This window comes from Gossypium hirsutum, chromosome D03 (genome assembly GCF_007990345.1).
Source record: "Gossypium hirsutum isolate 1008001.06 chromosome D03, Gossypium_hirsutum_v2.1, whole genome shotgun sequence".
In the NCBI taxonomy this organism is placed as follows: Eukaryota; Viridiplantae; Streptophyta; class Magnoliopsida; order Malvales; family Malvaceae; genus Gossypium; species Gossypium hirsutum.
In genome coordinates, this window is record NC_053439.1 from 40428599 (window position 1) to 40440645 (window position 12047).

At 34.8% G+C, this 12047-nt stretch overlaps 1 protein-coding gene and 1 long non-coding RNA gene across 3 annotated transcripts; both read right to left on the bottom strand.

The window, feature by feature from the left end:
* Positions 1-1544: 1544 nt before the first annotated feature.
* Positions 1545-3900, bottom strand: LOC107949748 (uncharacterized). Its single transcript, XR_001697881.2, has 3 exons — positions 2336-3900; positions 2171-2228; positions 1545-1923 (listed from the first exon to the last, which is right to left on the bottom strand). It is a non-coding gene; the product is annotated as an uncharacterized lncRNA (long non-coding RNA).
* A 4591-nt stretch (positions 3901-8491) lies between these two features.
* On the bottom strand, positions 8492-11807 carry LOC107949747 (cilia- and flagella-associated protein 20). 2 transcript variants are annotated; one of them, XR_005911358.1, is made up of 6 exons: positions 11655-11807; positions 11518-11549; positions 11154-11395; positions 9372-9608; positions 9173-9271; positions 8492-8843 (listed from the first exon to the last, which is right to left on the bottom strand). XR_005911358.1 is itself a non-coding variant. In XM_016884499.2 (5 exons), exons 1-5 carry the CDS (start codon positions 11705-11707, stop codon positions 9263-9265), a joined length of 573 nt encoding a protein of 190 aa, XP_016739988.1. In that variant the 5' UTR covers positions 11708-11807; the 3' UTR covers positions 8951-9262. The 2 variants fall into 2 exon arrangements, 1 of the variants encoding a protein (XP_016739988.1); XM_016884499.2 differs by lacking the exon at positions 8492-8843 and having other exon boundaries at positions 8951-9271.
* Between the last annotated feature and the right edge of the window lie 240 nt (positions 11808-12047).

The window sequence follows — 12047 nt, forward strand, 5'->3', positions numbered from 1 at the left end:
GGTAGAGATATATTTGCTTGCACTGACACCTTTGATTGTGACATCAGTTTTGAAGGTCGGAAATTAGGCATATGAGTGACAATTCGTGGAACTTCTTTGTCTAATGCATTGACAAACTGTTCAGATTCAACCTTCTCACTGGTGATCACTTCATCCATATCTTGAGGGGCTACAGTAGAGCCGATAAATGGTTCACCAGTTTGTTTACCACTCCTAAGAGTGATAGCCTTACAATGTTCTTTCCCCATAGGACTAGGACTTTTCGTGTCACTAGGTAATGAGCATGGTGGTCGAGTATTCAGATTTGAAGTAAGTTGTCCTAATTGTGCCTCCAATGCTCGAATGGAATATGAATTCCCTTGTATGATAGCTTCCATGCAAGCAATATGCTCCCGCATTAACGCCTTAAGAGTTGCTACCGGGTCAGAAGTAAAAGTTTGAGTGCACGGTTATTGTCAATGTCCTTCAACATGTTGATTTGGTATTGAAGAGTGTTGTGGCTGCATCAGATTTTGGTGTGGATGCGTCTAGCCTTGTTGTGGATGCATCTGAGTATGCTGATTGTAGTTTTGTTGTTGTTGATTGTAATTCCCTTGTCTGGGATTATAATTGCCCTGAGTAGATGTATTCTCATATCTGAATGTCACAGCATTTTGTCCACCATTCCAAGTTTCCTAAAACTATTGGTTGCGTGCAGAGTTGTTGTAAGAGTTACCATAATAATTGTTGCGGATGTTACTAATATAACATGCATTCTTTGCATGTTTTGGTCAATCTTCATAGTTATGGTTGTCACTACAAATTTCACAACAAAAAGTAGGAATGTCAACTTGATGAGTGACTTGTATAGGTGCAATGTCACTAGTCCCTTGCATATTTTTAATCATGTTTGTGAGAGAAGAAACTTGAGCATTTAGTGCGGTTATTACATCTAATTCAATAACTTCTAGAGTAGTTTTTTCTTGTTCAGCTCTAGAGATAGGGTATTGATAATCATTTTGAGCAATTCTCTCAAGAATTCTTACAACATCTTTATAAGTGCAATCTAACAGAGGTCCATTGGCTGATGCGTCAACAAGATTCCTTGTATATGAATTCAACCAATTATAAAAAATCTCAATTTGTGTTTCTGGTTGAATGACGTGCATAGGACAACGTCGAAGTAAAGATTTATAACGTTCCCATATGGTGTGAAGATTTTCATCATCTAACTGATGATAAATAGTAATATCATTTCAAAGACGAGCATTCATTGTCGGTGGGTTAAATCGCAAAACAAACAATGTTGCTAGTGCATCCCAAGAAGTAATTGATCTGGTAGGTAGCCCAAAAAACCAAGTACGGGCTCTTCCCTAGAGGTGCTTATAGGCTGGGCCGGGCCCAGAAAAAATTTCGACTGCTTCTTAGGCCCGGGCCCGGCCCGGCCAGAAATATGAGCCTGAAATTTTGTCTAGGCCCGACCCAGGGAGAAAATACTGAGCCCGGCCCGGCCCAACCCTTTTTTTTAGTAAACACCAAAATTGTATAAAAAAACTTGCAAAATATAATCAACCAACCAAAATATCCATAGTTCCATACATTAACCAAAATATCCATAGTTCCATACATTAACATATTTAATTTCATAACAAAATATAAGTTGTAAGCTAAATTAAATTTTCAACAATTAGAAAGGAAGTATCCTAAAAAGCAACCGAAGAAACATCATCCTCATCGTCCTTTTTGCAACCAATTTCTAACATGAAATAAGAATAAATAATTAGATAATCAAATTGATGAAAAAATAATATAAAATTACAATAATAAAATGAGAATAATAATTTCCTGTTGAAAATCCCTTAGCTCACATCCAATCATCCAAGCAAACAACGGCTTGAACATGATTATTTTAACAGCTCCTTTTTAGGGCCAATTTCATCCAAACTGCAATTAAGTGCAAAGTACATTCTCTATAAAAAATAAATTAATCAATTTTAATCAGAAAACAAATGTTTCTATGATCATTCATCTGCTAAGAATACATAGACAGACTTCTTTACCTTGAATGAAATTCAAACTGCATCATAATAAAAGAAAATGTTGTACAAAGTAAAAGAAAAGAAAAGAAAAGAAAATCAAATCAAATTAAATTAAATTAAATTCTAAAAAGAAAATGTAAATGAAAGCTTACGAGAAAGGAAGCTAAGGTAAGCCAATGTAAGCCAAATTGATTTCAATGTCGCTTGTTTCTGCAATAAAATAAAGCAAAAACAAAAAAAAAGATGAGATTAAATGAACAAATTACAAAGACAGTCAATGACAGTGTTATACTGAGTTGGAATTACATATTTCTTACCTGCGCAAAGTGTTGGGATGTATAGCTAACAAGTTGCAGAAAGGGTTTTAAGATTTTAAGCAATATATCTGAGATAAAACCAAGTTAGAAGTCAATTTTAATCCATCAGAATTGAAATTTTGAAGTAATTGAGGGTATAACTAATGCTATCCTAATCAATCATCAGTGAGGATGAAAAGAAAAAAAAAAGGAGTATGGAATGGTAAGGAATCAAATCAAACAAAGAAGCAGTCATGAAAGCAAGCTGACTTGAAAATGGAAATGAGAAAAGTAACTGTAAAGTCAAATGTGTTCCTTTATAAACCGTGTTAATAAGGTGGTGTGAGAATCAACAGTCAAGTAATGTGAGATAAAATCATGGGCCAAACACATTGCATCCCTCAACTTTTGACCTTTTTAAACATTGAAATCCCCCATTTTATTTTTATCAATGTGAAACATCGCAAATCAAAGATCTTGTTAACCAAAGGAGTCCCCAATCATAAAATCACAAAATCACAAAAAAAAGGTTCTAAAAAAAATCTTAAAGATACACCATGATTTCCATCCTTTTGCTTCTGGAAAACCATCTACATATATGAAAAATAGAAAGGTTTTTCTCTAAAGCAAACAAATCTTTTGTTTCAACACTCTTTTTAACATTTCAGAGGACATAATTATAATGGATTAAGATCAACCAAGTCAAACAAGAAAATGCTAATGTAATATGTATTTCTCTCAATGTTTCTATTTTTTCTTAAAATATTTACGTCCAACGTATATTTAAACAGATTGAAAAATATATTAATATTAAATCAATAATAACTCGTTGAATGAATACATTACAGTTGAATATGAAATAATCAATCATTTAAGCAAGGAACATACAAAAGTAACAAAATATGGGTTCTATACAATGGCATTAAAGCATTAGTTTGTTCAGAAATTCTCACTCATTTTTTGAGGGAATGCAGGATAATCGACATAAACCTGTATGTGTCACTCACTCGGTACCAGTTAACATAGTCTCGGCAATTAGCAATGATAATCAACAATATTGAGTATTGAGATAGAAAATAATATGACAGGAAATTGAGAAGGGTTAACATCTTAGACGTATAACAGAGATCAACCAGTTCATCAATCCAAAAATAAAAAAGCAAAAAATTACTTTGACATAAACTAGGGTTAACAACTTAACATTGTTAACAGCAGCAAACTCAGCTTGAAATTCAAAGGTAGAAGACGTAGAAGCACCGCTCTAACCTCTTCTTTTTTCCTCTTCCTTTACCTTTCGATTTCGAGAAGACAGTGCCAGATCTTTATACAGTTGCAAAGGTACCCTTATTGATCAAGCTTCAGTGCTGTCGATTTTCTTTCTTTCTTGTTAAAAGAATACCCCCTACTAGAGTATTTGTAAGAGCTGATTCTGGAAATGGGTGGAGCCGTGAAGGACTGGAGGTGGAATGGTGGATCGGTGGAGGTGGATTTTGGAATTGGGGAAAAAAAGGAGGGAGGGAAGGGCTTAGGATTTTTACGGGTTAGGGAAATAGAAAACCGGAAATGGGAAATAGGGAGGGGAAAGGAATTAAAGAAATGATAATTTTTTTAAAAAAAATATATATTTATTATATTCGGGCCGAGCCGGGCTAGGCCAAGGCTAAAAAAATTTGTCCAAGGCCGGGTCTGTTTTCTAAACGGGCCTCGTTTTTTGTCCAAACCCATATTCTAGGCCTATATTTTTACCCGAATCCTCCTATACTTTGGGCGGGCCATCGGACCGGGCCAGGCCGTCCGGCCCATGATCACCTCTACTCTTCCCTATAAGGAATAAGGAAATAATTGCATCTTCAAGGCATCATCAGGAGCGCCTTGTTGACTAAAGGAAGCACAGATCAAAAAAAAGGATTTAAGATGTTCTTTCGCATCTTCATGTGGTAGTCCAGCTTATTGTCCATTAGAATTCAACATTTGAAACATTACTGGCTTGAGTTCAAAATTCCAAGCTTGGATTGCTGGCCTAACAACTTCTGGTTGTAAATCATCCAAAATAGGTACTACAAAATCTCTTATAGTCCTATTTTGTATGGGAGCATCTTGCGACAACAATGGGTTATTAACATTTTGTTGTTGCATTGGGGATATGGCTGCATTGTTCCTTGGTAGCGCCATATTTCTTTGTTCTCGAAATCTACTCTGAACAGTCCTTTCAATTTTTGGATCAAAACTGGCTAGAAAATCCGATTTGCTTTGGGTCATAAACACCTAAATTTAAGTTAAAGAAATAGCAACAAAAAAAAACCAGTTAGTGAATACTAAATATTATATAAGGAAAATAAAGTAAAAAAAACAAACAAAAACAAAAGTAAACATCAAACAAACGCCATCCCCGGAAACAACGCCAAAAACTTGATCGGTTGTTCACCGTCATAGCAATAATGTACAAGCATACACTATCGATGCAAGTACAGTAGACAGATGAGAGTCTGTCGGGTATTGATCCCACAGGGATGGTAGTCTTTTGTCTATTAATGTCGGAGCAACAACTAGATAGAAACGAGATAAATTGTGAGAATAGTTGTCGATGCAATAACTTGAAAAAAATAAAATAAAATATGATCATGATAAACTAGGATCTCTAAAATGAATCTTCAGCAGAATACTAAGTGCTCACAAGGTATAAAAAGATAGGTGATTGTCGAAACAATAAAATTCAATGTATATCTTACCTAGTGTCACTCCTCTATTTAATCTGAGACTTAAACATGCATACTAACCCTACCTTCCGATGATGACAATACGGCACTATTAAGAACAAGTGGACTAAATTCCTCTAATCCTCACTCAACTTTCGTTGTAATACTTGTTGGCTTAAACTGTCACTTCACTTTTCAGTGTCAGTGACTGCAATAACACTTCAGTGTTAAAAAACATTCAAACCCTAAGATTAAACAATAAAAGCAAGGTTGAATAAGATAACATTTCACCAAGAATTCATGTGTACTTCTATACAAACAGAAAATAGAGAGTAATCACCAGCATTTAGAAAGAAATAAGAAAGAATCGAGTGGAGAATTCTATTCCTAGACAACTCGACTGAATCCCTCTATTCCTTTTAGTCACGCACTTAGGTCTCCTCGTCAGAAGCTAGTTTGCATCTGGTTTTCATGTTGGCTCACTCGTGAGAGGCTTAAGCTGCCATGGCCGCAAGCTTCAAGGTAAGATGATGAAGATGATGATCCGGAAGAAAAACTCTCATTTTCTTCTCACGTCCACATTTTATGTCCTCCTCAAACAGTACAGGTGTCCTTTTCTTAGAATTATTCTATCATTGTACGTACGGGTTGGTTATACCAAACTAGACAACTCACGCAATTTTAGTTCTTATCCGGACAACTGTTAGATGTGGCGACAATTCTGGATGCAATCTGGAATTAACTCATGTAGGGACATTAATGCAATAAGATAGCAAAATTAAGGATAAAATGCAATTTAGTAAATTGAAAATGCTAAAATATATGCTAAGGATAACTAAATGGGACAAATTTAACCAATAAGTAAGGGGAAAAACCTATGTTCTTTCTAATGCTATCAGTTGTATGTTCCCTGTAGGTTTTAATGCATGCAAGTCAAGCTATTACACAGCTTGGCACATGGGCGTGTGTGGCTATTTCGAGTGTTACACGGCCTGACACACGGGCGTGTCACTTGGTTGTGTGACCCAACTCAGAGAGTTACATGAGTAAAGACACAGGTTGGGACACGGCCGTGTGTCCCTATTTCGATTGTTACACTACCTGAGACATAGACGTGTGTCTCAGCCATGTGAGTCACACAAGGCATGGCCACACGACCGTGTGACCCTTACAGTCTAAATTTTCTAACTTTTCCTTAAACTTTCCAAAATTTTCCAATTTAGTCCTAGAATTTTTCTAAGGTATTTCTAAGGCCTCGAGGGCTTAATTAAGGGATATTATGTATGTGATTGAATGTAATTAGATTATGTTTGCAATAATGTATTAAATGAATGTTCTAATGTTCTGTTTGTACGATAATGCTCCGTAACCCTATTCCAGTGATGGAGACAGGTTAAGAGTGTTACAGAAAGTGATGACATCATGACGTCGATCTTGGAACTTTTAAAATCTTGCAATTTTGTCCTAATTCGTGCTTGGGTTGACAAAAGAGCTTTCGTAAGCTCATCTAAGACTCAAAAATGATTGTTTAAGTATAAATTGAATGTGGTTGACATTGAATTGAATTGAATTTGTGAATGATTATTTACTGCATAATTAACTATAGTTGCTTTGACAATGAATGTAGCATATTGTAGTTCGGACTTGACGACTAGGTCGGGTTAGGGGTGTTACAGCATCATTCATGATGCCTTTGGCATAGAAGTATTGCTCCATTCCTCATAAGAAGTTGTCTACATCTTTTACGAACCTTGTCCCTTTAAACTCATTCGGCTTGAGGACATTCACCTTAGGATTGGGTGCTACAACCAACACCCTATTACCTAAAGTAGCTTTGTAGATAACGAGCTCCCTCTTAAGCTCCTCAATATGTTCATTCAAATTCGTCAACATGGCATTGAAAACATTATCTCTCACTGTTATCTTATTCACATTGGAATTGAACACCCTTTACATTGCTTCGACATTAAACCGAGAGCCTTCACCACATATTCCTTAAGCTGCTCTTTTATCGAGTTCAGCTCTGCGATACGTCCCTTAACCACCTTAAGTGTTTTCTTTTTACCACCCATGGATTTCTCGAGATTGGTCACTCGACCTTCCGAAGCCGACAACATATCCCTTGATTTGCTGCTTTCCTGCCTCTCCCACAGGTCTCCTTTGGCTCAACTTGCTCCTCTACTTCTTTTACCATCTTTCTTGGTGGCATTGATCCTTAGTTATGATGCCAACTATCACAAGGCTAAAACTTTAGTTTTGCAAATCGCACAACCTTAGGCAAAAACTTAGCTTCAAATCCACCTAAGTTAGTCTAACTCTCGAAAGATGAGAATTCACAGGAAATTCTTTAAGGCACTAGAATAAAGTGAATGCAAACTTAAAGCAAAGACGCAACAAAAGAATAAAAAAAACCACAAGAAAGCAATGCATACAAGATGTTTGAGTAAATGCTCAAATATATTCAATAACTCTTAATGGAATGATTACAAATGAGGAGAAGACCTCTATTTATTGTTGAACTCCTCCAAATCCAACTGTACAGTTTAAATTATATTGACGGTAAAGATCAAAGCCTATCTACAATATGGAAGTCCTAAGGGGTTTAAACATTATACAATCTTATCCTTTAGGATTACAAAATATTCACCACGGTAACTCTAATTCTACTGGAGTGTTTCATTAGGCCACTAGGCTTCAAGTAGATAAAATTTTTCCATATGTTCCACGAATCGAGCTAGTTTAAAAGGGTTAAATGAACCACATTTAATAGATTAACCTCCATAGGACATTTTGTGTGCATTCATCAAGACCTTCGATCCGCGGTTCGTGACACTAGGTAACAGTTAAGTGTTGTGTTGCTTTGCTATTTTCATCATAGTAGGTAATTGGCCATATCAATCAATAATAACATAAATAATAATCTATCTACCTATCTATCTATAATTTATAATAATATATAAAAGCATGAGTTTGGAAAAACTTTTGAAAAATATCTTTTATTTTTCATCATAGTATTAAATTAATATTTAAAAATAATTATAATATTTAATTTAGAATTATTGGTTAATAAAATTTGAAGTAAAATAGAAGTCGTGATAATTATACGTTTAAAAATAATTATAATTTAATAGAAATTATGGTAATTTTGAATGATGTAAAATAGAGTTTATTATCACTTAATTAATATTAGATTTCATTATATTAATTAGTTATTATTTTAAACAATGTTACTTTGCATTAATTACATAAAATATAACTATATTGTATGTTGAATATGTTAGAAAAATTTTAATTATGATTTAGAAATTCTGAATAGATAAATTAACATATTTTAATTATATTAATTATTCAAATAAGACATTATTTTACCTAATTATTGCAGATAAAAAAATTAACATTTTAAAAACTAATTAAATATTAAACATCTAAAATAACTTACAACGCAGGTTACATTAGAAACTAATAGAGTTAAATGAATTAGTAGATTAAAATGATTAATCTATTATTTTATTGGGATTATTCCTTTCAAATAGATTTTTGTATCATTCAATTTGATTTGGATAAAAGGGCTTGGACAATAACATCAACCAAAATTAAGCTGCAATACAAAATCCGGACCCATTTTGTTAAACCGCTTGACCTTTGGATCAGAAGGATGCAGGATTTATTAGAATGCTACCAATGGGTCAATATCGTTTGGTCATAGAAACCATGTTTAGGAGGTCTTTACCTAATTATACTTTGGTTGTTTCGCCTGATGTAACGGTGGGTCCTTTCTTTTGGTTGCTTTTGTTGGCTCTTTGTTTAAGTTCGTTGTTTGTCCGAAAGATCATCTGTACATTTCATGATTGAAAAAAGAGTTGAAACGCTTAGTGTTCATTCAATTTGGTTTTGTCAGCCTGAATTACTATTTTAATTTAAATTTAATTATAAAAATATATTAAGATAAAATACTTTTTAAAAATTTGCATTACTTTTTCAAAAAAGTGGCTTTCCAGGTCAACCGAAAGACTTCAAAAAATTCCAAGCTGTGACTAGACCCTCTGGCTCAGGTAATTAAAAGTAAAGATCTCACCACCATTATGAAGTGCAAAGCCAAGCAGTTCTTCAATGTAAAATCAGCTAATGGCTAATCTAATACTATTATAGCAACCGTACATACATGATTAAACTGCTGAATGGCAACACATTTTGAGACCATGAAGCACAGACAAGTTGGAAATTATGGCTTCAGATGTTCCAAATGATGTTTTCATGCTTTCTGCAAATACAAGAAAGGAATAGTCATTAGTACTAAAGTTTCCGATAACAAGCAAATGAGCCTAAACTTTGAAGTCGACAAAATGACATGTTATTCTTACCTGCATTGGAAGGTATAGTTTGAATTCTGGTGGGAGTTCCTCTTCGGAGTACAAGCGATCAGAGAAATATATCCTCCTTAGGCGGCAATTTGCATGTACCTGAACACGTAGAGTCTCGACATAGTTCGTGCCATAGGCCCTTCGAGTATAATCAGCCAGATTCAACTGAATTTGATTCCAACCCTCATCCAATCTCAGTGGCATGGTGCATATATATGGCTTTACTCGAGTGACAGCCTGGAAATTCAAATAAAATTTGAGACACCAGGTAATTAGCAATAACAGTCTATAATACTTGTATTTTAGTGCATATCCATAGAAACCACGTAACTAAGGATTGGGTGTGCATGTCAGGTTTCAGGCATATTTTTGTTTTTGTATGTATATATATGTATAATATAAGCTTCAAAATATATAATTATAACAGCAAACTCTAGACAATAGTCCATTTTATCAACAAAGTAGCTCAAGTGGTACCATCTACTCAGGGGTTCAAACCCCACCAAGGGTGAGATGCTAACGCCCCCTTGGTGGGTGACTATACGCCCACATATGGTAAAGGCGCTACTGGCTCTGTGAACCAAGCCCTTAGGGCAGCTTCTCACGACATGCTGGCTCTCAGCAGAGTACGGCAGACAAAAACCCCAAGGGACAATACCTTCAATTGTTGGGGGACCAGTTGACTGTCTGATAGACGACACTTCGAAGACTTCTTCGGAAGAAGTCGAACCCCCCCTCCCCCCAAAATGCAATTTTTTGTAGGTAAATATGCCTAATTTCCTTACAATCCCATGTCTATTGTTGAATACTCAATTATTAAGAAGCAGAGAGTTCGATACAATCTACTTTCTTCCTTAAAGCTGCCTAGGTGTACAAAGTGTGTGCCTAATCAAATCTGCCTCACCAGAAATGGCTTAAGGTGCTTTTGTTGTCTGGCATCATCAACCAAATATCTATTTAGTTATCTGGGAATCTACACTCTACGGAAGAAAAAAAAAAAAAACAGCCTTGTTTTGGTAAGTGCAATAGTGTCCATCCATGACCCATCCATCCTTCACTACCATCGGAGATTCCCCCAAGATGAACAAAAAGGTATGTAATTTCCAACTCGAAAACTAGTAAAAGGGCACACAACACATCGACAGTATATTAACATGACTCTTTTTTCACCTCGACAACTTCTATACCTGTCCAAATGATAGAAAGAGGGCACATTATGATGGCTTCCAACCAGACTCTTTGTTCGTTACCATATATTTCCTGACCAAATTCATATTGATGGAAAGTGGCCACATTTCAATTTCATATAATTCATACAAAGTATGACAACAGTGGTGACGACCTAAACATGAAAATTCTCCAATCCATAGGCATATCAACAGAAAGAGAGCACTTCGGACCCAACTCTCTATTGACCACCTTTATCGATTTCCTAATGCATAGCTAACAATAAGAGAACATATATTGATATCTTATAATCGATAAAACCAGGAAAATATCAATAGAATGACAACATAATCTATACTTCCCCATCAAATTAGACTCAATAAACCGCAATCTAAATCGTGGCATATAACTATCACTAGATAAATCTCAATAATGCAACCTACTAAACCATGGGTGAGTCTTAAAATTCATGGATTTAAACCACTAAAGTATGACCACATCAACTAATAGTGTTGCAACATATAGCATCTTTTCTAATTCAACTATCTAAATACAATCAAAATTATATAATCTAAAAATATTTGTAGTATTAGAAAAATTAACAGACTTACATACTTGAAAGTTAGAAGCACGAAAACGACGCCGGACGTTCTTATCATCGAGAACTTGGATCTCAAAAGAGAAATATTTCTTCAAGTTTTTAACAATCATAACCAAGAACGGAAGCTTAATACCCAGCGTTGCAGCAGGGTCAGCTGGGCAAGTGATAAAAGTTGATTGAATATTTGATCCAATTATTTCCAGCACATTCGATTGAATGTCATCATCATGGGGTCGTTTAACATGCCCATTTTCAACTGTAAATCAATCCCAACAAGTTGAATATGTAAAATTACCAAACAAAATCATCTAAAAAAAAACATGCAATTTAATGGTGACAAAAAAAAAAGAGGCTCCGTTTATATATGATTATACTTACCTTCTTTATCCCAGATTTGCAGAGGTTTGCTCCTGTAAAAAAGCCAAAAAAATGTAATGAAAAGAACAAATAAAAATACCCAAAAAGAGAAAATTGAGTATATCGTAAAAAGAAACTGAAAGAATATAAAAAAATACCCTAGGCTGTATAAGATTGAGAGAAACCCAGATTGAAAGGTATTTTTAAACATGTTCAAAATCAAGGGTTATTAGAGAACTAGGGATTGTTTCTCTTGGGAAAATTCGACAAAACGGTTCTACAGAGAGCTTACCATCGGCTCACCTTTGGAATCAGCTTTTAAAACCGGTTAATCCGGTAAAAGAATAATGAAAGGGAAATTCTAATTTTTGTACCTGAATTTTACTTCAATTTTGCAAAATGGTACTTCACAATTTTTTAATCCAAATTGTTACCGAATTAGGCTTCCACCGCATATATTTAGGATTGATTTTGTAACACCATTAAAATAAGATCACCTTGTTACACGTGGTATAGACATTAGCTAATCAACTATCATGTCAACAGCAAAA

Bases quoted from the DNA above. Each gene is read 5' to 3' on its own strand.
- LOC107949747 (XM_016884499.2), bottom strand. From the start codon at position 11,707: ATGTTTAAAAATACCTTTCAATCTGGGTTTCTCTCAATCTTATACAGC. The intron at 11,550-11,654 runs GTATTTTTTTAT...GCTTTTTTACAG, and splicing joins TCAATCTTATACAGCCTAGG to GAGCAAACCTCTGCAAATCT. The intron at 9,609-11,153 runs GTATGTAAGTCT...TTGAATTTCCAG, and splicing joins TTCGTGCTTCTAACTTTCAA to GCTGTCACTCGAGTAAAGCC.